The sequence below is a fragment of the Cupressus sempervirens genome, chromosome 10, assembly GCF_028749045.1.
Source record: "Cupressus sempervirens isolate cs-2001-9-10 chromosome 10, ASM2874904v1, whole genome shotgun sequence".
In the NCBI taxonomy this organism is placed as follows: domain Eukaryota; kingdom Viridiplantae; phylum Streptophyta; class Pinopsida; order Cupressales; family Cupressaceae; genus Cupressus; species Cupressus sempervirens.
The window spans coordinates 152,665,098-152,691,589 of record NC_143127.1 but is presented as its reverse complement, the minus strand read 5'-3'; the positions used below and the strand labels follow the sequence as shown (position 1 = coordinate 152,691,589).

Below are 26,492 nucleotides of genomic sequence, written 5' to 3'. Positions count from 1 at the left end.
TTTGCTTCCAAAAACTTCAAAATAATTGACATTAGCTGCATAACCATACTAGAGTTCAAAAGGGGTTTTATTTGTACTTTTTAAAACTTGAAATGGGTTAAATGTATAAACAATATTACTTACAACTTCTATCCAATACTTTTTTGAAACATTCTTCTCCATCATCAATGTTGTTACACAATCCATGATTGATCTATTTATTCTTTTAGCCATCACAATTTGTGGTGTAGTCCTTGATGCACTCATTTGTCTCTTGATTCCTTTGTCATTGTAGAATATATTGAACTCATATGATATGAATTCACCTCCTCTATTTGACCTTAAACACTTCAGATTCTTTCTTGTTTCCTTTTCAACTCTAGCCAAATACCACTTCAACATTTGAAAACCATCGATTTTTTTTTTAAGAAACACTATAGTCATCATTCTAGAGAAATCATCAACAAATAGAATAAAGTACCTATCACCATGGTAACTTTTCACTATAGTAGGACCACATAAATCGGTATGAATTAACTCCAAAACTTCATCAAAAGAATAGGTCTTTCTACTGAAACAAGACTATTATTTTTCCCATTTGACATTGTTTGCACATCACTTTATTAGGTTTTCTCAGTTTTGGTAATCCTCTTACTCTTTTCATCTTACTAATGTTTACCAAATTATCAAAGTTTACATGACATAGCCTTTTATGCCATAACCAAAGTATCTTCAAATTGTGCAAATAAACATGTATCTTTAGATAGGTATAGATAGAAAAAGTTACCTCTTATTTGCTCTCCACTTCCAATTAGTTCACCAATAGCATCATAGATATTTTTCTTCTTGTTTTGGAATTCAACATGGTAGCTTGAACTATTTTGTTGTGCCACACTCAACTAATTATATTCTAGTCCATCAACCCAATATGCATTATCACATCTTATCTTACCATTCAATATAATTGATCCTTTACCTTTCACATAACATGGTGCATCATTTCCAAACTTAACACTACTCCCATTATAATGTTCTAGCTTTTCCAACTTACTTGTATGACAATTCATATGATGTGAACAACCACTATCAATTATCCATCTGTCATTCTTATTCATATGTGATATTAGTGCAATTTTCTCATTCTCATTAGATTCATCTTTCTTTGCAACATAAATAACTTCTTCATCATTTTCATCAGAGTCACTATCAACACCATCTTCTTCAACAATGTAATATAATTTCTTATCATTTCCCTTGTAGTCTTTGTTACCTTGATTATCATTGTTATCTCTCCTTAGTATTTATTGTCTTTCCTTTCCTCCTTCCCATCTCTGTCAAGACAATTTGCAACAATATGACCAACTTTGTTACATGTAAAACAAATAATAGGAAGTTTACCTTTGTCTTTGCCTTTTCCTCTTAGTGGCCTTCTAGCCAATAATGCTTCAAGGTCATCGAGATCATCATCTGATTCAATATCACTATCCACATGCTTAATTTCTTTCTTTCTTTTAGATCCATCAAGGGTTAGTTGAGACTTGAAAGCACATTCAACTATAGATTAAGGTGTACAATTATCAAAATTTGACAATTCAAATGTAGTGAGTCTATCAATTAGACTATCCAAAGTCAGATCATTACCAGGTGTACATCTTAGTTCTTGTATTGTAGATACTCTAATTACACAGATAGGAAGAAAAGTCCTTAATACCTTTATTATTAAAGTCTCGTCAGATATGTCTCCTCTAGCTCCTATGATTGCATCCACAACCTCATTGATTCAACCACAATATTGTGGAATAGTCTCTCCTTTTATTCTCATGTCATCAAACTTACCTCTCAAACTTTCCTCTTTAGCCCTTGACACATTTTTGTCTCCTCCATGAATTTGTGCCAACTTATCCCATATTTTCTTCACAATTGTGCCATCCTTCACATCATCAAACTCAACATAACTCAGGGAATATGTTAGATCTATCATCATTTGATTGTGCTCATGTTTTTCCTTGATTTTCTCAATAGTCATAGGTCTAGGCACTTATATGTATTCATTGTCCAAGTAGTATAATACAGAATCTCCAACTCGAGATAGATACACTCTCATCAATTGTTGCCATGTTGGGAAGTTCTCTCTGTTCATCTTGGGTGCCTCTCTCTTCTACATCTTGATCTTTAGCTTAAGTCCTTCAAACTTTCCTTACAATCACCAAAACTTTGATACCAATTGTTATAATATTTATAATAACTAAGAGGGGGGTGATTTAGTTATCCTCAGGTCTAGATGTACTAATTCAACATTTAACAACTTCAAACAACTTATTCAATCCCATAAATCCACTTGGCCAATATAGCGACTCATCACTAAATCAACTTATTCATTCATCACTTAGCTCTTTGTTCAGTAAATGATGACTAATAGAAATAAACAATAGTAAATGACATGCGTCACAAAACAACATTCACACATGTATGACACTAGGATTTAACATGGAAATCCAATTTGAGAAAACCAACCAAGTAACATGCGACCATTTTTTACTCTTCTAAAGTGAGCTCGGTTAAGAGCCAACCCTATTAAAGGTTAAAAACACACTATTAGGTGTGACCTTGTTAAAGGATTCAATTTCCCTATTAGGAGTGGTCTTGTTAGAGGAATTTGGATCATTCAATTAGAATGTCACCTTGATTAAAGGATTTTACTGCCATAATGGTTAGAAAGTAACATCTAGGTTTGATCTATTAAAATGCAACTCACTTTGCAAATTCAAATCTCCATTCGGCTCATTCCTAGTTCAATGACTGGACTTCATCATATTCTTCATCTCCTAATTTTCTTGGCAACCCTTCAAGCAATCACTCTTCACCAATATTCTCACTTTTCCTCTACTCTATTTTCTACAAGTTCTTCACAAATTTTCCAATCAACAATCATAAAACATCTCTCGTTCCTCCTTAAATAGGTAGCTTTGATCTTTTGCCACTTAAACATCACCATAGATCTTAGGGCTTGATCAGATTCATTGATTTTATCTGTCATTTTGTTCGTCTCCTTTCTTGAAACTTTTCCTCACCATAGATCACTTAATTAACTCAATTAGTGCATTAAATACACCAGCTCGTCAATCCTCATCATTCACGTGTTTTGACCAATCCAAAAATTCAACTATGTTAGGTTGAAAACTTGATTCTTTTATAAATTGTTATTTGCTAATGCTAGGTCATCATTATGTTCTTCAACTTAGTCAACACTATGTAGCTTAGACTCTATTGTTATGTCTCACTCAATTTACATTGGCTCACTCAGTCTTTACTATGCTCGGTCACTGATATCATTTTTCCTTTTCAACTTGCTCAAGCACAACTAACACTTGGCTAATACTGTTTGCTCGACTATCCCTTAAGTTCCTTAATCTTCTGCTTCAACTTCTTTATTGACCAAGTAAATTGGTACTCGATCAAGCTTAGTGTTTTACTCAACAACTCTTCTGCACTTCAACTCATCTGATTTCTTCACTTCATGTGACAATCATGTTAGTGTAAATAATTATTATTTACACATCACTTATGTTAGGATAAACCACGGACAGAAATAAAAACTACATGCAAATATAACCAATAACAAAAAATAATAGAACACACAGAAATGAACACAAGGCACCAAGATTTAACGTGGTTCACCCAATCCCTGGGCTACGTCCACCAAACAGCAAGTCCGATCTTATTACAATCCAGTGATTACAACCTGAATACAATCCGTAATCCCTTACAGCTCAATACCGCCGCAAGAACCAATTTCGTATCACCACACATGAAAAATACCCAACCCTAAGCCTTTTTTATACAAGTATTAAACTGCTTTAGGGTTATAACATGTCAGCCATATGTCGGCCATAATATGTCGGCTACCATGTCGATGTCGGCTACTTCCAAAAAAAAAAAATTTCAGGGCGATGCCCCGAACCCCACTATTTATGAAGTATGTACAGTACTTTCCTGATCAGTCACCACAATCTAACAACTTAAGTTTACTTAGGATAAATACATTATTTTATTATTTATTAGTTAGACACCTAGGAGTATGCGTACTCATATGAGTTGTCTTGTAGACAACACATGAGTTAGCAACTCTAATTTAGCACACGGTGTCTACAACACTAGAGTTTGCATAATCATCTAAGTTGTCATGTAGACAACACAGTTGTTCACACTCTAATTAAGCACATGGTGTCTACAACATAATTTTATGTGGCACACCTATGTAAGCTTATCCTCTCACCATCGCACTAACTCCTGTGCTCAATGGAGGATAATCCACTCTTGGGGGACATGTGTTTAGTTGTGAGGCTTATCATTTTGCTAACTCCTAGTCATTCTAAAAGCATTCTCGAGGCCTTTATATACAGGCACTTCTAGGTACATGTGCATTCATCAATTATCAATTATTGAATAATCTGATATCAAAAGATAATCGGTTATTCATTCTCATATTGTAATGATCATACATTATTTGGTCCATATTGTGCTAGTCTTGTGCTTCTTGATCTTGGCATTATTTTTCCCTAAGGAACATTCTTCATGAGATGATCTTAGGCCTAACTCTGAGGAAATGTGAGCTGTAAAGTGTGGTCACGGAGTTGCAAAGTCTCACGGAGGTAGAGGGCTAAACACCACTAGTCGAGGTAGCTGAAGAAGGTTGACAGAGGTATGCAATCTCTAAATAGGCAGTGAAACTTGCCTCTAATCTCATAGTAGATGGGACATCTATAGATGAAATAGATCTCAGTCTCCATCTTCGATAGAGTACAAAGGTGACAAATCCAGTCATCTCTAACCAAGTGGTGATCACTTTGGCAACATAGCCTATGTAAACCCACTCTAAAGGACCCCAGGGAGATATGAAGGGTGTGACTCTAGCGTCGGATCAATTAGAAAAGGCGCACAATAACTCCCTCAAGAATCTCAAGAAAATGCTCCAAGTAGAAGGCCATCTGTGGGTGCAGACCCACGTGTGGGTTAACCCAAGTCATGGTGGTGTATTTTCTATAAATGTTGAGTCTAACATGCCTATTCAACTCACTCTGTGAGGGGAGCAGATGAGCGAGAGCATCCAATGTGAAATGGTAAGGAGGGAGATGATCAATATCAATCCCTATTGAGCTAAGTAAGGCAGTGGCCTAGGCATAGCATCCATGAGCTCTGGGTCTCAAATTGGAGTTGGCAATATCAATAGAGGAGTAGTAGACAAGGTAAGAGTATTTGCGGCAGTCATTCGCAGTCAACAAAGCCCCTAATGTGGTGGAGAAACTAGATCAAGTCAAAGATAACACTTAGTTTGAAGGGATGGGACCCAAACTTAGCCAAGATGATACTATGTGGGGTGTATCAGTGACATTTGATGATTCGCGCAAAAGGGTTTCAACTTGCTCAACTAATGCCTAATTAGAGTCTAGGAGCGAAGGTACCCAAACCACTGAGTCGTAAAGAACTATTGGTCTAACTAGAGAGTCCAAAAGTGATAACTTGGACTCAGTGTCCTGAAAGTGATGATAGAAGCACCATCTCTCCAATAGGGCAAGGGAGCCCATCCCCTTGGCAACCCTAAGCAAGCAAGTTGGCCTCATGTTGAACTTGGGGCCAAAGAACTTAACCCCAAGGTAAGTGTACGACGAGACAATCTCAATCTCTTAATCTTGATAGATAAAGTGAAGATGAGAGGTCTTCAAGCCATTGAAGACCATGACCTGAGTCTTGCCCAGGTTCACAACAAGTTGGTGATGGACACGGAAAGAGGCTAATCCGCCAATAAGTCTTTAAAGTCCCTCAAGAGAGAAGGCAAGGAGAACCACATCATCAACAAAGAGGAGAATGGAGATAAGAACCTGGTGTAAGTAGCAACCATCTCCGGAGAGCGAGGTCTCCCTGAGGAAGGTCTCCAACTCATAAATGTATATATCGAATAAAGTGGGGGAGAGAGGGTAGCCTTGCTTCACCCCAATGGTACTATGAATCGGATCGGAGAAACCCTCGAGAGTCAAAAATCTGCCCACCATTGTCTCATATAATCTCATGATCGTTGTCAAAAGGATGTATGAAATACCAATGTCTTTGAGCCTTTGGAACCTCCACAGGGAATAAAGTTGAAGGTCTACGAAACAATAGTAGACTTTCGTAGCACAATGTTGAGCCTCTTCAATGACAACCCACAACCTCAAGATGTGATCCATAGTTTGATAATCGGTATGAAACTCAACCTGTCCTCTAGCATCGTGTCACCCCATGTCGAGGTAGCCAGATAAGATAGCATTCAAGACTATGGCATAGAGCTTGGAAAAGGTATGCCAAATCATGATGGTCATGTAGTTGCTAGGGTCCAAAACCATCCCAAACTTATAGATGGGATAAATCACATGTCTCAACCAAGAGTCCGGAAACCTAGTGCAAACTACTTTGCTAAAGAGTGTCAGAAGATAAGAACAAAGGATCAGAGTACCAAACTTGAAGAGCTCTGCCTGAAAACCTTCCTCATCAGCAGCCCTACTGCATCTCATGAGTCTAATGGCCTCACCAATGGTGGAGGTGAAAAGATGGTAGTGTGGGTGGATGGGAGGGTGAGTGGGTAGTTGGCCAAGGATATCATAGAGGGTGGAGGTATGGGAAACCAATGAGTGCCAGTTGAGGGCAAAAGGTGGTGAAACAAGGTACACTAGAAGGTTTTTGGGTCACGAGTGAGAGTTTCGCAAAGAGATCTACACAACGAGGCCACAAAAACACATTTCTCGAAGCAAAGGCAGTGATAGAAGGAATGCAACTAAGTGTAAGAGGGGGGATGTGCTGCGAAGTAAGCACACACGAAGCAATGGAAAGATTTGCAGTCCTCATTGAACCACTGATTCATGGGGCAAGATTTCTGGCTAGTAGGGTTGTAGTGGGAGGGAGTGTGATGGGGGATGGAGAGGAGGGCAGATTCCCATAAAGCAAAGGCAATGAGGTTGAAAAGAGAAGGAGCATGGGAAATAACTGACAAGTGGTCAAAGGGGGGGAGAAATTGTCTGAGGTGGACGATGAAGAGGTAGCAGTCACAATCTGAGAAGCGAAAAGTGGTACAAGGGTGTGAGGATAAAGATTGGGGATGAAGTGGGGGGATAGGGGCAGGGGGCAAATCGAACCAGGAGACTGAGGACGGAGTGGTCGACCAAAGGGAGGCAGGTGACAATGAAGCTGCTGATCAAGGGGACCAAGGAAGCCAGTGTGAGAGCGTAGTCAACCACACTCGCACCCCCACAATGAGGCCAGTAGGTGAAGAGCTCAGAGTCTGGAAAGTAAGAGAGGCCATTTAGGATCAAAAAATCAGTTGACTCACAAAGCTAGAGGAGATGGTGGCCATAGCATGAGAGAGGCCCAAGTGAGTTCTGAGAGTGTCTCTGAAGACCAATGGTGGCTAGATTAGTCTCCCAAGTACAAGTCAAGTCCAAGGAATAGTACAGATAATTCGCAATTATATGAAGGAAGATAAAATATGCCATATATTGATAGGTGTATTCCAAGTGTAATTCGGAGTCCTTTCATGTTAAAAAGTATTGGAAAAGTGAAGTCTACATCATCGCAATGTTCTAGTGTAGAATGGACAAGTATCTTATCTAAGTCTGTTACATTTGTGAATGAATCTTGCACTGTTGTAGTTGCATCAATATACACCATGAACACAGATGTTTCTTTAAATACATCTAGAGATGAATAAAAAGTAGAGGAATTCATATAGTTTTCTTCTAATGCAGCATTACCATTGTCTTGTATTTTGTCTACTATACTGATTCTCTTATCATCAACCTCGCAGTCATCAACACCACTGGCACAATGAGCTGAGGCTTCATCATTTGACATATGACGAACATGTGAAAAAAAGGGCCTCAATCGAAGATTGATGTGTTGTATTCATGCATAAATTTTGATCATTGCAAGAGTCTTTTGTCATAGAAAATGCTATTCTTAGATCTTGAGTTTGACAATCATCATTGATTGACTTCCTTTTATAGTTGGTATCCTTGATTCATTTTCCTCCAGCATACTCATGGCTAGCCATTCCATGATTTGACAAAATGCAAATTGTGCCTCATACATTCCTTTATTCCCATGCTCGGATTTTATTCTATAGTCACGGGGCTCTTCCATTTTATTATCAGCATTCAAATATCTCGACCATGTCCTCTCTGCTGCAACCTGTATGCTTGGTCTTCACACTCCAAACAAAGCTCAACAGATATTAATTCTTGTTCGTATGTGAAAAGCTTTGAAACTTTAGTATCTCAAAGGTGAAACCTGATGTCGGTGGTCATATCGTATGTTCATCATATGCGGTCGACTTGAAGCCCTATTTCATTCCATTAATATCTTCTGAACTCCTTTGGGCCGCGGGTGTATCTCTTAGACATTAGCATAACTAACATAAACTCCATATAGGAATGTTGTCTTCATCTCATCACCGAGATCCTTCTTTATATCGGGCTGCTATGAACTTTTAATGCTTTGAGTTGATCATTCGATGGAGCCCATCGGCATTTGATCAAACACTTTGATCATAATCTCCATGCCGTTCCCATCCTCACCTCCAAACAGAATTCGGTGGATGATATTTTGATTTGTATGTGACTGGTTTTAACACTTTCCTTCGTGCCTGTGATGTACTTGATAACTTCACACTGGCAACTCATGTTATAACATCCAATAGGGCGCAGCATAGAAGATGTAATTAGAGCATCGAATTTGATCTATATAAAAGCTATCATGTCAATGCTCAGACCCCAACCTCCATCACACACACATGTTCCATCAATTGTTGTCGCAACAAGGTTATCATCATATGGCTTGATAACATGGAGACTAATATGCATTCTTGATCGATGCTACTCCTTTCTCTTTTACGTATTCGAGAATTCTATCAAATTGCTTGCAGATTTTCCCTATGTAGTGAATTTGAGCCATGGAGAACCCGAAATACATTTTTCCTTGCAATCCACAGCAGGTGGGCCGAGAGCATTTGGGGAGGAGTCTGTGTTATTATATATATTCTACAGGCACTTGTATCACTTACTGATCTATATTAGAATGGATGACACTTGCGTGATAACAATGCACTCGAGTGATAGGTGTAATGATTTGCTCTCATCATCTTTGTTTCCATAGGTTTGATGATGTATTATCACAATTTTCATTTGTTTATGCAGATTCAATTCTGCTGCAATTGCAAACCTTTAATGTTCCTTACCATTTGTTTGGCACCAAATCACCTTTTGAAGATTGTGGAATCAGATTCTAACCTTCTCAAAAAAATCATTGATCATGTGACCATTCTTTAAATACATGATATAAGGATGCTTATAGTCTATACTGGACTTTCTTCATGGATAACAAAGCTAACTAATTGATTTCTCCACCAAGTATCATTCATTGGATGCATTTTAATGATATTCAAATGGCTAGAATGGAGTATATAATTCATTCCCTATTTGAACCTGGACATTGAAATTAATGGGCTTTGAAGCTAAACATGTAAATCTACACTCATGCACTGAACTTTGAAAAGAAATAAAATTTGCATTTCTCTCGAGTCACTAAAATTGTATCTGCACCCATAATCCAAGCTTGACAATAATGAACCTCTGAAATGGCATATTCTGAACCTCAAACCTAAACCTTTATACTGATGATCTCATTATCTGAATCGACAACCTGTGTTCATGAAGTTGTGTTTGGAGGTTGATCTTTGAAACTGTAAGTGAGAATTTGAACATTGAATTTGATTATGAACCAAGTGCGTGTACATCTGAACTGTATATTAAGCTTTGAACACTTGAACTTGAGGATTAGGATTCAGGTTCAGTGCTTTCTCCAAACACCATCTTCTTACAAATCAAATCTTGCAACATCCTAATCAAAAAAATAAACCAACAAAAGATTTACTTGATGGGGCTGATTTGGAAGTTTCAAATTGGGGGAATGGAAGTATGCCTACACAACTAACCCCCTAGAATGTCTCAGCTCTACCGTTTGCGCTCTAGTAAGAACCTCGTCCAAAAAGATCTTCAAAGGGAGAGGAAAAAGCTTCCTTTTTTATCAAAGAGCCCATAATCTATTTGAGAGTGAGAGGAATCACAGACAAAGAGATCCATTCGGTCCTACCCAACAATTGTCCAAGGTGATATCTACGATGCCTAGCTGCTCCATGAGAAAAGATTGTCCAGCTGTCAGTGGATCAATGGTAAAGCTAGGGAGATTATGAAGCCCAAGGTTAAGTTCATGGGCCCATCTCTAGCGCTCCTCGATGAATTGTCCCCTAACAATCTTTTCCACCCCCGCAAGAGGGGTAGAATCAGGAGTGGTGCACACTGACGTCCATGACTTGGCCTTCTGCTTGGTCTCAGATAGAAGAGAAGTGTGTTTGGCTACTAGTTCACTTTGTTGTTCCCTGAAGATGTCCAGGTCCCCAAGTTGTTCTATGACCGTCTCAAACTAAGTCTTGATGACAACAGTGTCTGAAATGAGAGTGGTCGAGTACAAGTCAACCTGGGTTTTTTATGCAGCAACGGTTTCAGTGAGTGTGAGCACTGTGTCGGTGGATTCAAGCTTAATCGATTAATTATTCAGAGAGGTTGGACAGAGAGTTGTATCTTTTAGTGCTATATTATCTTTGTCCACTTTTGCTCAACAGTCAACAATTTGATGAAATTCGATTGGATCAAGTAGGGGATTTATTTCGTCAACAGTTGACGAGCAAACTCCGGCAACCCATATGTTCACAAAATTCCTTCACCTAAAGCTTGGGACACTGTCGAGAACGTGATGCAATGCCCCTTCCAAGTCACAAAGAATTGTCTGGTCAGTGATGTGGCAACTGCTGTGGACTGTTACCCCAAGTCACCTCAACCCACCACACTCCCCATTCTGTCAAACAACTGTCGAGCGAACCTCAAACCAACAATTCTAAAGGAGCGATACCTTGTATTTGCTCAGGATGGGCAGAGCATAGATAATTCGACCTGTAAGCAAACATCTGGAATTGTCATGTGAGCAACACTCTGCAATATACAGATAGCGGCAAGGGTAACAATTGTTTGGCTAGGGAAAAAAAGGGGAAATTGTATGTTTGTGAGATGTCTGTTTGAATCCCCACAGCACATGGTTCTTTGCAACAACTCATGGCACATGGCTCTTACAACATATAGCAGCAAGGGCAGCAAAGACGGAGAGTACTCTGTTTGAATCACAGCACCGTCAGTCCTTCACTGCATCAAACCACGACTCACTACAACTGCAAACGGTTCACTGCGACTGATCACGGAGAATGAATGGAACACTTGGCACTCACTGTATCTAAGTGACACTCACAAAGGTAAAGCGTACGCATCCCAGTACTACACCATCTCAAGCACACTTAGCTACAGAGTTTCCTTCATGGTTAAACCCACTTTGCTTGCAACGCCATTTGGAAAATCTTCAACAAGTATTGTGTCTTATGAATCATTCAATAGAAAGCCCCTTAAACTTGTCAATTGATAAGTAAGAGAGATTTTCCACAGCAACTCAACTGTACTATTGCTATCTCAACTGTGGGATATTCTCCTTCTTTGCATCAGGCATTGATATTTCCAAATTTTCAATCAAATTAAGTATTCTCCAGTCATATCTATTTGTGTGCACATCATTGTATCATAGAAATGTAATTGGCAATTATGTCTAAACTTGACTATATATATTTTTATTGCAGGTCTTTTTAAAAAAATTGTTCCTCATTACCATTGGCTAATAACAAATAAGCATGTTTGAAGAATATAATACTAATTTATGATTTTTTTCAGTGTTCAATAATATTGGTAAGTTATTCCCAAAATCTTACCAACTCGTAAGTTTTTTATAAACTTTGGGTCGCCCAAGTTATTGTTGAATCTCATTTTTCTACCATGACATAAACTAAATATAGGCATTAATAGGTGTTATTTAATACCATTCCCCTATTCATGCAACTATAGGGTTTGAGATTGCTTATAATAGTGGGACAATCAAACACTTCTAACAATCCTTTCAAACTAAATGTATCCCTACCAAAAGATCAGGATATCGTAGAAGCCAAGAATGGCCATTGAGTATATTTAACATATTTTCTTTTCCTACAAGTTTGTTATCCAAAACTACTCCAAAGAGATCTTATTAGACCAAAAAGGATTAAACAAGAGTTACATTATTTTATAATTATTTTTACAAACATTTTAATTACTCAAAAAAAATTACTAGTCAATATTGAATTTCTAAATTTTTAAAATATATTAATCCAATCCAAGTCCTACTAATCAATTTATCAAAGAATTTTAAAATTGTTATCTTTAAAAAACTTCTTAACTATAATCTACTTGACCTAATTTAAGGACGTATTTCATATGGAAAAAAGAAATGATTTAACTTACACAATCAAGAGAAATCAAATTAAATATTTACTAAAAATCCACTAATTATTTTGTTCAATATATATAATAATAATAATTGTGATTATCTTCTATCAATTAGCTACACATAAATATATTTTTAAATAATCTATTTTAAAATTATTGTCAATGTATGACAACTTTTAAAAATGAAAAATATATAGAAAAATTCTTTATGAATTCTTGTTTCCTTATGCCTTACACCCCCCAATATGGGGTCTTACTCATTACAAGAGAATATATGAACTATCAACCCACTAAAATATTATTTGGTTGAAGTTAAACCTATATTCTTTTATCCTCTCAAATTTGAATATAATATGGTTTTGAATAATAAATGTCAAATAATGAAATAAGAATTGTAAGAATTGTGTTTTGAAGTAGGAAAAATTGATAACTATTAAAACATGTTTTTAATTATATTACTTATCCTTTAATAAAAAATTTAAGTGGTATAATTATATTAATTATACTTTACAATTATGAAATTGATAACTATTAAAACATGTTTTTAATTATATTACTTATCCTTTAATAAAATTTCAAAGTGGTATAATTATATTAATTATACTTTACAATTATGTTAATTATGCTTCGCTTTGTACAAATAAGATTTTTTTCTAATATTTTTGTTATTTTTTCAATTTTTGTATTTGTAACTTTGTGAAATATTATATTTTATAAACTATAGTTTATCCCCCTCCATTATTATACTATATTCTCTAAATAGAGGGAACACGAATTGTCTATTATATTTATCTTATTATTAAACTCAATTATTTTTTTTGAATGAATTAGAATTTTTTTTATAAAATAAAAAAATCTAAAACCATATTTCATAAATGTTTAAATTGACAAATATATTCTAATATCAAATTTATTAAATAATTATTTTTATTTTCTTTATCTAAAACTAAAATGAACAAAAAAAAATTATTACTACAGTACCATTATAAGAAAATATTATAAAGACTATTGATTTATAAACTAAAAGACAACTACTATGATAAAGATATTTGAGAAATATTATATAGGGAAACAATAAAATCATTATTTTTTGTATTATATTGTGTGAAACTTATGTGAGATTGTGTTGCCTATTAATATTTTTAATACATTTAATAAATATATAATAAAATTACAATTAAATTTTCTATCAAAATTAAAACTAATACTACTTAAAGACACGTACTAAGCTACTACTAAGTGACATTTGTTTATCTTATTTTATTTTTAAAAAGATAACCATGAACCTATATTTTTATTTTTATTTTTGATATTTGGATATTTAAATCTTAAAAATATTTTTTAGAGTTTTAAGTAAACACTAATAAATTATGGTTATTTAAATATAAATAAATCAAAAATCAAAAATATTATTAAAACTAAACTTATAATAATTGAAAAATTATACAATCTAGAAATTATTTTGTATCAGATGAATAATTAATTACAATAGAGTAGATTAAATAGTAAGTAAAAATAGCATGTGATATTGAAATAAAGTAGCAAAAAAAAGAGAAAATAAGAAATAAACAAGAACAATATGATAATTTATATTAAGTGGTTCCAATTTTAAATAAAAATAAAAAATTTACGCTTCTTCAAAATCATAATACAAATAGGCAAGAGCCTACAACACAATGGTAAATTGTGAGCCTCTTATTGAAGAGGTCTTGGGTTCAAATCTACCCATGCTTAATAAAATAATATACAATACCTAATCTTGCCTTTGGCCTCTTATCGATCAAAAATAAATAAATAAATAATAATTGCATTTAGATTGAAGATAGATTTTGCCAATAGTGGCATGTTATGATGTTTAAGTTGTTGCGTTGTTATCCTTGCCATCAAGGTTTAAATCTAAGGGATGAGGTCCCCCGTTTGTGGCCTCACTAGTTCATAGCTCCAAGTCAAAGCATTTACCCCTCCTTAAAAAAAATTTTAAAAAATCATAATACAAAGTACTTAAAAATTAACTCAAAGCTATAAAAAAAGGGATTTCCAATAGATCTAATCTAGATAAACTAATATATGTCACCAATGGAAAGAGGAATTTAGATATTTGAGTGAGAAATCTAAGTAAATATTTATACAAAGTGGTATGCTCCCAATGATCATAATGATAGGATTGAACTGTTGAAATGGCTTAATAGTAGGTGAATTTAATATGATTCAAAATGGTCAGGATAAATCAGGAGGCAATAAATTTGAATGGAAAGGTAACGAAAGATTTTTCTGGCACAAGATGACCTGTAAACATAACCTCATTGACCCATTGGCAGGGAACAAGAAAGAGTATAATGGCATTTGGTATACATGGTCCAACTTCCAGAAAGGCTCTAATAGAATCTATAGTAGGTTGGACATATTTTATTTCAACCAGGACTTCTTCACCTCCCAGACTATGGATGGTAGACAATCAATCATGGTTATCCCCTACTCGCTCTCTGGTCATCACCCTATCCGTATCTCCCTTCAAGAGAAAGTTGCTCTGAAATCAGTGGATAAACACGAGTAACTTTGCTCTTAATGTTTCCCTGTTGAACAATGATGATGTTCAATCAGCTGTTGAAATTATTAGATGGTTTAATTCTGATATTGCCAAAATTGAAGATCCAATCACGAAGTGGAATCAGAATGTTAAAACTTGGAAAGAAATATATCAGATGGTGGGCAAAAAGAAAGCTAAAGATTCTAGACAACAAGGAATTTCTTACCTCCTTGTAGATTGAGGAGTGGAGACTTCTGAATGACCCTAAGAATAATTCCTTGCTGGGAAGTCTGACTCGTACCAGGGATGAGTTAAGAAGGTTGCAGAACAGGAAGATTCGAGGCACCAAGGTAAGGCCTAGGGTCAATTGGTTTAATCTGGGGAATCGATGTCCTAAATTCTTTTTCCGAGTGCTTAAAAGTAAAGAAACCAAAACCTGTATTGATCGCATTTCAGATGAAGGTAATGTAATTAGTTCCCATGAGAAGATTTTGAAAGCCTTTGCCTCTTTCTAACCTTTTTACCTCTAAAGGTGAAGGGCAGAATTGTGGAGAGGCCAGAAAGAGCATTAAACTGATCATCCCCAAGAAAGTTGACCAGGCTGATGCACTGTTATTAGGACGAAGACTTACCACTGATAAGATTAGAAATGCCATCAATAAGATGAGTTGTGACAAAATGCCTGGGCCAAATGCACTACCCGTTGAATTCTTCAAGAAAAACATTGACTGGATTTGTGAAGACTTGTTGCAGGTGTATGAAGCAACCATTGGGGACTCCTCTTGGATCCATTATTAATGGAGGGGTTATCAAACTCATTCCGAAGGAGGGAGACAGGATGATGATTAAAACTTGGAGGCCTATTACCTTACTTAATGTCTCCTATGAAATTTTGGCCAAGGTTCTGGCTATCGGAATTGAACAAATTCTCCCTAAGAACATTAACTCCACTGAAACGGGCTTTATTAAAGGAAGATACAGACTTGAAAATCTTATCACTTGTTGGGAGTTCCTGGATTGGGCGAAGTCCTCTGGTCAAAACATAGGGATGTTTTTAATTGACTATGAAAGAAAAAACCTACAATAGGATTGAATGGAATTTTATCACTCTTATGCTAGATGCACTAGGATTTCCTCCTATGTTCTGTAACATAGACTGCACGTTAATGAATGGAGCAGTTGCTTCGGTGGAAATTAATGGGAAAAGATTTGAACAATTTCCTCTATCCAGGTCCATTAGGCAGGGCTGTCCCTTAGCACCTGCCTTGTTTGTGATTGCAGCAAATTCTCTTCATTATTTGCTCAGGGATTCCACCCTATCTCCCAAGGTTAGTGGGATCATTATTCCTGATAACAATGAGGTTATTAACATACAATTTGCTGATGACAGTGATATCCTCTTTGCCGTAGAAGAGAGGAATATGAAGTATCTTATGGATAAGTTTGATAGTTTTTGTTAGGCTTCAGGAAGCAAGATCTCCTTGTCTAAATCCATTTTGGTAGGTTGGGATGAGGAACCTCATGAGTGGTGTGCAAACTACTCAGTTACTTAAGGTGGTCCTAGTCATATTATGAGATATCTTGGTATCCAATTTGCTATTAATCCCAACCTTAAAGAGATGTCAGAATGGGTGAAAATCAAAATTGAAAAGTAACTTAATAAATGGAATAACATATATCTTTCGCTTGCTGTGAGATTTCAAATATGTCAGAAAGTTCTATCTTCTTACTCGGTCTATTACTCTGCTTCCTAGCTTTTCAATCAGAGCCATTTTTTTTTTTTGCAGACAATTATCAGAGACTTTCTTTGGTCTGATGGCAGAGGGAATAAGAAGATGCATGCGGTGAACTGGAATTGGTGTGTGATGAGCAGAGATATTGGGGGCCTTGGGCTTAAGGATCTAAGGATTCAAGTATTGCCTTGGCTACCAAATGGATTGCCAAAGCCACCATTAGGTCTGAACCTTGAAAGATTTTGATTAGGAATAACTTACAACAGGCTTCACCAAGGAAAGCTAAGGTTTGGAAGAGGCTCATTCTCTTGGATGTTTTGACTCTGGATATTGACTTTAAGGTTGCTGGCTCCAAGCCCATTTGGAAGAGTTGCCACATCAGACCCTTCATCAAGGGAGGAGAGTTTAGTGTTAACAACACTCAGGTTTGTGGAAATAGATTCATTTGGTGGAATATGGAACACAATGATAAACCCTTAGCCCTGCTTCAAGGTTGCTCTGCCAAGAAGTGGGCGAATCAGGGGCTGAAGTACTTCAAAGATATCTTTTGCAATAAGAAGCTAGTTGAGTGGGAAGATATTTGTAACCATTTTAGCCTTCCTGTCACCCAAAAGAGAACCCTTGTTCTTATCTAATACTCTACTTGCAATCTTGTGCCTAAGTCTGCCTGTTCTAAGAGCTGCTCTTGTTACTTGGATCTTAAGTGGCCTGATGGCTCAGTGATTTTCAATGTTCAAGCCAAGCAACTCTACTCCCTTCTTAGCTCCAACTTTGATATTCTTAACCATGTTAACTCTCTTTGGAGTATGGAGTTGGACTTCAATAATTGGAGGAAGCTTTTCTCCATTTTTTGGAGGAGACCCACTGAACCAAAGATCCTTTGTTTCCTGTGGCATTTCTTTCTGCATATGCTCCCCTTTAAGAAACCGGATGGTACCCCTAATAATTACTCTCTTTGTCTTAAAACAGAATCTGTGAACCATGTTTTTTTAACGTATCTTTGCCAAAGAAATCTGGAAGTTATTTGACCTTATCTTTGGCAGCAACTTCAGTTTTGTGCATATTATTTCAGGACAGATTGTTGAACATAGCAAATTCTTTTATACTTTTTGGTCTATCTTATCTGCTCACCTTCTTTGGCTCATTTGGAAATATAGGAATGATGGTTTATTCAATAACAAGGTTAGGTGCCTTACTGAGTCTCTGAGGAGGTGACAGCTATATTCAAAATGTCAGAGCACAAGTTTCTCAAGCTGCTGAGGGAAGCGAAAGTTGATTGCTTTGGGAAGGAACTTGCTTATGGATACACATCTGTGCTGTATAAGCACGAATTTGATATCACCCTAGCTGAACTCATTGAGAGACTGAAAAGGGATGGTTCGTGGAGACAGAAAGACAAGACTCATTCCCAGAAGACAGCTGTTACAACTGATGTACCACTAAACCAAAACCAGGATGAGATAGGTACATCAAGCAACTCCTCCATCTTGCTGGGCTGACCTTCAGCAGTGGCCCTAGTACCTCACACAGCTCTGCACACAGTAGCAACAGTAATCGTGAAGGACCTGAAGAAGACCAATGTATAGGTTTTGATCCAGATGATTACTTAGTTGAGTATGATTCCGATGAGGAATGTAAGGGAATCTAGTTGAAACCTGTAATAGCTGTTAAATCTTTTTGGTTAGGGTTGTTTATGTTTGATCTGGCTACTGTTCGATAAGTAATTTTTGCTTATCTTGTATTGGCAGAGTCTAAAAGGCTCCTAACTCCCTTTGTACATTATCTGATCTCTTTTTGTTCCCTTGATATTTAATAGAAAAAGAAAAGTAAATATTTATATAAAAAAACGTATTTACATTAATATCTAATGATAAGAACAATCATTTACAAATTCAAATTTACACTTAATAACTTATATGTTAATGATTATGCCCTGATGGACGTTCATATCTGTTCCAGAACTCAAATGTTGGCAGAATTTTAAATCTGTTTAAAAGGAGAGACCTGAGAGCTGATGAAATCCTATTTATTCTGACCAAAAAAAACAGGACTATAATCTAATAATACAAAGGATACAATGTATAAAATTAATTGTGTCTGATGGTACGTTTTAAGGAAAAAAATGAAGTTTAGCATTCTCTGGAATGGAAATCTTTTACCTAGGTAAATAATGTAAAATCCAAATCTATTTTTAGTAAAATATACAAGCACATTTATTTCAGGCATTTTTATTAAATATACCCTGTCAACTATCGTGCCATTGCTCTGACCTGCTTCTTTGTCTCTGCTTTCACAAATTCACTTATTGGAAGTCGCCCACTGTTTTCAGCATTTTGTAGATATTAGCATTCTATAAGACATAAGATTCTGGAGCTCATTTCTAGATATAGTATGCTCTGAGTAGCTGACATTTAAGTATTTATCATGTTCTGTTCTGGGCTCTTTTCCAGACATGCTAGGCACTGTGTTGATGAATTGTAAGTATTTATTCAGTTTTGTGCAAGCAGCATGCCCTTCATTAAACTCTTCATCCTCCTCTTCATTATCTACTGTGGACCATTACAGGATAAAGACGATTCCAAAGTTGTGTCAATCATTCCTGTGTCGTTAGGTATCAGTCGATAAATACCACTAACAATGGCATAGGACATAACCATACAGAAAGACTTAGTTTTTTTTTTTGAAGTTACAAAATTATGCAAAAAACCAGGCTGGATAGCCACTACCATTGCAGAAAGCAACTATCGATATTGGCAAGATGGAGGGTCAGGGTTGACATTTACGACTATGTCAAGAATGAAGTCACTAAACAACATTCGCATTCAACCAATGTTTTCTTTCAAGAAAAATTCGAAGATGCAGAATAAAAAGTACACAATGTTAAGGAAAAAGAAGAGGCTTGATTGCAAAAACTTTCTGCTTGACAAGTCAAAAATTGCAAATTCAGATCAACTATCTGCTCCACATACTTATCAATGAGCAGTATGGCTTACCATTCTGAAGATTTAGAGTTGACATCCCCTCCATGTACTCCATAATATGCAATTTATACTTCAATGATAAAAATAAACATCTTGACATCTACTTATAATGATTTTCAGATGGTTTAATAAAATACCTATCGTATAAAGGATGCTCATGAATATAATTAAGCCCTTATTGCTATTTGTAAGTATTATAATGATTGTGATTTCGATTTTATAAATGCTAATTACTATTCCTATTTGTACTTCCTATATATTACTATCGGCGTAACATGCTCACTCCAAAATGAACATTCCAGATATAAAAGTCAACTACAAAAAACTATGCATTAAATATTTTTTAAACATTTTCAGATGACCACAGATGCATGCAAAATTGAGGCCAGACAGCTCTAGTGGGAATTGGCTATGCAGCTAACATCATTGGGCTGTTAGACACTTGTTTTGTGATTGTTAATTTAATCAAAGAATGAGAAGAATTTGTCTAATCAAACCAGATTTTCTGACAGCTTAGGCATTGCTACTATAATGTACCTAGAACGAATTTTACATTATTTCTTGAAGTATAGTATTTGCCAAACGTTTTGCTTTATCTTGATTCTTCCAAGTCAAGAGGATAACAATAAATATTATATACATAAGCATGCAACTATGTTGCAAATAGGCATTAACGAAACAAAACCAAAGCAATTCTGTGCACGTATGTGTGCGTGTGCAAGTGTGTGGTTGTGCAGATGTCTGTCTGTATGTGCATGAGAGTGTCTATCCCTATATGCATGTGTGCATGCGGTCCTCCTCAGAAGTGTGAAAAGAATCAATCTCCTCCATTTAACTAATAATATCAACCCTACAAATCTTCTCAATTGTTGTCCTCTCTAACTGCACTGATCATGGAGGGTTGCTTAAATGTCTCAACTCCATCTAATCCTCTCAACCAATCATCTTCAAATTAAATCTTAATTGTCCATATTGGAAATCTACAAATCAAACCATCCTCACGATAAAATAAAGAAGTCCCTCAAATGCAAACCCATGCTGTTAGTTTAGATAGCAGCTACATCGTTTCATCATACATCTTGAGCCTGCAACAATGAGTTATGGGTGGAAAACATTTGTCTTTCTTTCATCTTGGTTGCAACTTCTTAGATTTAATTTGAGGTTTAGGTGTAGAATGAGCACTAGTTTGTTGTTTGAGTCCTTATTTGTCTTCTATATTTTTTTGTCCCACAAAGCAATAGCTAACGATCAAAAAATAGAGGAAACATGCATCTGATTGTGAAACATGCAACTCCTTTTGTTCACCTGCATTTACCATGCAATTTTATATTCTTAAAACTGTATAAAGTATATTCAAACATTGCAGAGGAAATTTTTATAAAGGATGCAATTCTTGTAGCACAAAACTGCAAGGCTACCCAGCTACCCTTTATTCCTACTCTTTTAATCTTTAAACAATGAACTATGTTTTAACTATGAACTAAGAATTGTGTATATATATATATATATATATATATATATGAAATCATGGTTAGTTACATTTAGTGTCCTCTGATCCGAATGTATCAGTTTTACCTATGAAATAAGAATCGTATACAAAAATATACATGACATCATGATTAGTTATATTTAAAATAAATTCTCATCCAAGGGTATCAATTGGCCAACTTATTTAACATCAGACCCATTTTTTGCCCATCCATCTTAACTCTACACTAAAAAACATATTTCCAATCCAAACACCTTCAGACAATCTTCCAACCTGCTTTAGCCTGTGCATTTCCACCTTCAGCCCACCTTAAATCAATGCTCTTTTTTTCTTTAAAATCCAGATTGCTTATCTTCTTGAAAATTTCGATAATAGATAAAGGATGAAGAAGATTAACAAACCAAAAGTAATCACATACACAACATGACTAGAACCATGTTGTATTATGCTTCTATTTAATCTTCTCATATTGTTCTTAACTCCAGCCTGAGCTTTGAGCATTGTCATTTCCTGAGCCAAACATATTACTACTTAATTAGACAATCAAGGGCAACTAAGATAAACTTTACATCATCACCATTAAATTCAAAGAATGATCTACAACACAAAAGTGAAGAATTACAAGCAGTGCTCACCAAAGATAAAAGTTTGAGCTAAAATTGCCTAGCATTTCCTTGCAAAAGGGATGTGCGCAAGAAATAGCTTCTTTCATAAAGGATAAGTGTATTAACAGATAACATTTGTAAAATATAGAGAAAATATTGCCTTATAAGGAAGGCATATTTAATCAATAGAGCAAAAAGATTATATGAACTTAAAACCAAAAATCAGTCTTCCAGAGACCTGCATGGAATGGAACAGCATATCTTCAGGCTTGTACTTGAGGGTGAATAAACTACCTTGGTGCGTTGTTTGCCAGTATTTGGAATGTCATATGCTTTGTGGATCCAACTTAAACCCAAACATCTCACTGCAGCGAATTCAACATTATGAATCCACTCAAAAAGTTAATTTGAATTTCAGCTTCTGACTGATTATTAACATGGTTTGCAGTTTAGGAACAACTAAACTTTTATATCAAATGTCTTAAAAACTCAAAATTTCATGATCAAATGGCTGTTCAAATATAGCTTGAAATGTATTAGAAACCAGACATTCTAGGAAATGACACAAGATGAGCACATCAGTATCAACTCCATATTCACATTTGACCTTTACTTTTTCTTCTGTAATCCAGTGACAAATAAAGTTGAGACCTCTCTCTGCCTGCAATTTCTAATAAGTAAACAAAGTTCTAGGGAACACTCAAATATCAAAATGTTCTGTCAAAATAATAACTAGGACATACAACTGCTATGGTTAGAAAGAGGCCTTTCCAATTTGCTTAAATTAAATTTCAATGCAGAAAAAACAATATGATAGGATCAACGCAATCTATGATGTAAGCAGTACCATCATTACAACCTCAGAACGAGTTAAGGCAGATCAAATAAAAAATAAATGATTATTCTATTATATTTAGTGACCAAAAACAAATTGAAATGGAGCACAGAGGGAATTGTGGATCACATTGCAATTGAAACAGAATAATAAAAACAAATAATAATATTATGTCCACGGGATTGATATACAAATGGTTAACAATGCCTTTCAACTTTTTCATAAATCAACCACCACACCTGGCGTTTCTTATCTACTAACTTGACATTATTACTAACAACATGAGATTATTCTAAATAGAAATAAACTATTGATGCAGTTGTCAGCATGAATGCTGATTGTATTCTTGTGGGGGAGTAGGTTAGCATTGCCGGAGACATGATTTAGTGCTTATGTGTTGCATTCATGACAGTGTTTGTTACTGATGTCAACATATACCTTATTTAGTGAATATTATCAGAGCTGTAGAGGAAGATTCGTTTGGTGTGGTCAACAGTCAACGAGTTGGGTTATGCACGGTTAGGAATATATTTGGTGATGTATATGAAAGATACAGTTATAAGCGCAGAAAGAAATATGAAGATATAAAAGAGTTAAGTGATAGTTTCTGGAGTAGGTTTCAAAGAGAGTTTCTGAAAATGGGTATTGGTAAATTGATTATATCTTTTAGCAGAGATGGAATTTGGTTAAGCGAGCTTAGAGGATGGTCATAGACATGTTCAGGATGCCATGTTTTAGATGGTGAAAACAGATGTTCATTCTATGAGGTTTGGTGAAGACTGTCCAGCGTATGATTCCCTAGAGGCCGACTATTGATTAAATCCTTAGGGGAAGAAGTTTTAATTGCAATAACTGTGTATTGTAATATTTTAATGATGTCCTATATTATCCTTGTAAATTGAGAAAGCCTCAAGGCTGACTCAACACTTGTTTTGGGACTTGGTATAAAGGAAATATTGTTTCCTTGGTTGTAATCATGAGTGAGATCATGTTGTTGGTTATGCAAACTTGGATGTGAATTTGTATTTGATCAAAGCAGATAATGATGTTGAGGATGTACTGTGAGCTTCAAAGGAACTGTGCTGACAAGGAGTTGTTTAGTCAGTTCAGATCTTAGATATGTTTATTTGGAAGATTGTCTGGTGAAGATTGTTTTGAGCCTATTTGGACAGTGAGTTCAGTTGTCCTCCTTTCAAATCGTAACAGGGTTGGCACAGCTCTTAACAAGGTTGGAATCTTCTAACAAAGATTCACAATCTCCTAACAAGGACTCTATGTATTAATTCTATTTCATTGACTCATAACAGGGTCTATCCTTTCACAAGGAACTTCTATATTAGTACATTATCTTGTGGGCATCATTTTCACTGGGATTTTCCCTCTGATCAAGGGCTTCCCTAGTTAACATATCTGGTGTTATTGTCTATGGTTATCTTTCTACGGATGTTGAATCTAATGTTTACATGTTTCAGAATTAATAAAGATATTGAGAGTTGTTTTAAGTGTATAAATGATTCGCCCCCACTCTGTTGTCATGGTGGACCTTACTTTCTAATAGTGGTAACACTAAGTCCAATATTACACTAGTTACATTATTCCTGACAAAGGTAGGAAGACAAGGGAACAAATACCTCCTTCAAGAGAACTAATCCTTCCTCAAGTGCGCATGGGAATAAATCCCTCCGCAAATGCCCCCAAACCCCCCTTGCTCCAATCTCTGAGCAAGAAGCTCACTTAAGAAGAGAATGATCCACTATCCTCCTATGGGTTCTTCATCCTTCTCTCTGACCCCCTTGGATATTATTTTTATTAACATAGTCCCACTCATTGTCCTTGTTGATCATGTGCTACATAACCACAATATTCTGTTTTCTTTTCTAGTGATTGTCAAAGCCTTGTTTGTTGGACTAACTTCCAATGTTCCTCTTTGGGATTCGTGGTGTAGCTTAACTGCCTCTCGTGTTCTATAAGTTGTGTGCTTGTATTGGGTGTTAACAGGTCAATCTTTTGGCGCAACAACAAACACAATGACTAACAAGCGGTATCAAAGCTTGGTCACAGGTTCGAATCTCCTCGGGTAACACAAAGGGGGGAATTGTTGGACTAATCACCAGCACTCCCCCTCAAGATTCGTTATGTGTCTTAACTACCTCCTGTGTTCTATAAGTTGTGTTGTTGTATCAGGTGTTAACAAATTGATATTTTGGCGCAACAGCAAACATGATGGCTAACAGTTTCTTCAATTTGACTTTAATGAGATCCTTGACACATTGAATATAATTCATCTGGATATGTCCTTTTGTTTAATGTAGTAGCACCTAACTATATCCTTATCTACTGAAATGCTTAACTTTTTGACAAGCAGAATAGTTTCTTCAGCAATTAAGTTATTTTTCAGACTATATTTTCTTTATCAATTATGGAAAAGATCATAGTTTCCAGATTTGGATTGAGTTTGGTTGATATATATACAGCTTTATCATAGCTTGCAGGTACTTTATTCAGTAAGATTACCTGAGCATCATCATCTATTTTAAGGTTAATTTCAATACATTGACTGATGAGAAGCCAATATATACTGATATGCCAAAAAAATATTTTATCTATTCGTCCTCAAGCCAAAGACTTTTTGCTTGAGGGAACTTTTGGCATTAAAAGCTCGAATGCTAAAAAATAAATTAATGCCATCCCAAAAAAATTAGGTCTTCACAGATCTATGTAATTTGAGTACACATCAAATAAACCAAAGCCAATGAGTTTTGTGACTTTGTGATCTTTGATAGTCCATTTAATAGCTTTATCAACTGCATGAAGTTTTGGCATATTGCTTGCCACAATATTTCAATATTCCCTTTTAATTAAGATCAGTTTCAACTTTATTTGCCATGTATGTGTATTGTGCGATGTGCCCCTCCAATTTGACAATAGGATGTAATTTCTCTATGATTGTAACAATTCTCCTTCTTAACCAAAACAAGATACAAGGGTGTTGGTTCCCAACAAACCAACAACCACTTACATTAATTAGAAATTCCTTTTAACTCAATTTACAAATAAGTGTTAGGGAAACAAAATAATAATTAAATGACATGTCAATAGGCTTGCCCCAATGTTTCAAAGCAATGAGCTCCATAGCAGCCTTATATGTAGTGATGAATACTGCTAAGGTTCTTCAGGTTTTTGTGAAGGATTGTTTCATTGACATCCATAAATGCACATAATGCATTGTCTTATTTGTGTATTATAGAACTAAGCAATGAAGAATAGAAAGGAGGTTTTTGAAGAACTGAGAAAGGATTAATGTGAGGCTTAAGAAACAGGTATTGACCAAGGCCAAGACAATGTTGCCAAGCTTAGACGGCTCCCATGAAAATTGTTGGCTAAGAACCAAGAAATGCTTCCCAAAGATGCAGTTATCCAAGAGTTCACCTCACTGATTCAAACAGAGGTGGAATCAAAAACTTCTCAATATCTTCCATTGACAAATTCATAGATCTTCAAGTAGCCTTGGATAACTTGAAATTTATTCTAGTTAAACACAAGAAGGCCTCCTTCGGTATAGACTGTAGAGGACTACACTGGACAAGTTCGAACCATATCCAACTACATAGCACGACCAGATGACTCCGAAGTACAAGTTACATTGCAAAAAAATAAAGACTTCTTGGCAAAGAATTAAGACATGCCTCCAGACAGTTTATTTTCCATGTTTTTTGTAGTTTGCTTATGACATTAAATCTAGTTTGTTAAAAAGTAATTGCATGTAAGAATGGCACAAGTTCAAAGTCAAATAGGATTCTGCTGTTGAATAAGTCAAGTTGCAACTTTTAAACTTTTTACTCAGAAGCTCTCCTCTGTATATAGGAAGGAGCTCCATTATAGACATCATCTTTTACCATATAC

General features: G+C 35.7%; 1 protein-coding gene across 3 annotated transcripts in view; it reads right to left on the bottom strand.

Annotated features, from left to right (window-relative positions):
• Nucleotides 1–18,666: 18,666 nt before the first annotated feature.
• LOC149533033 (bet1-like protein At4g14600) overlaps nucleotides 18,667–26,492 on the bottom strand; it is a 30,189-nt gene continuing 22,363 nt past the window's right edge. Inside the window, exons 4-5 of one of the 3 annotated variants that reach the window (XR_016357087.1) lie at nucleotides 22,049–22,119; nucleotides 21,611–21,659 (exon numbers count right to left, since the gene is read on the bottom strand). Coding sequence is in view for 2 of the 3 variants with exons in the window: in XM_089804861.1 (XP_089660987.1) it covers nucleotides 21,498–21,659 (162 nt within the window). In the remaining variant the exon portion in view is untranslated. Of the gene's footprint in view, nucleotides 19,279–21,127; nucleotides 21,660–22,048; nucleotides 22,120–26,492 lie in introns of those variants that run through there. The other 2 variants (XM_089804863.1, XM_089804861.1) reach the window with 2 other exon arrangements.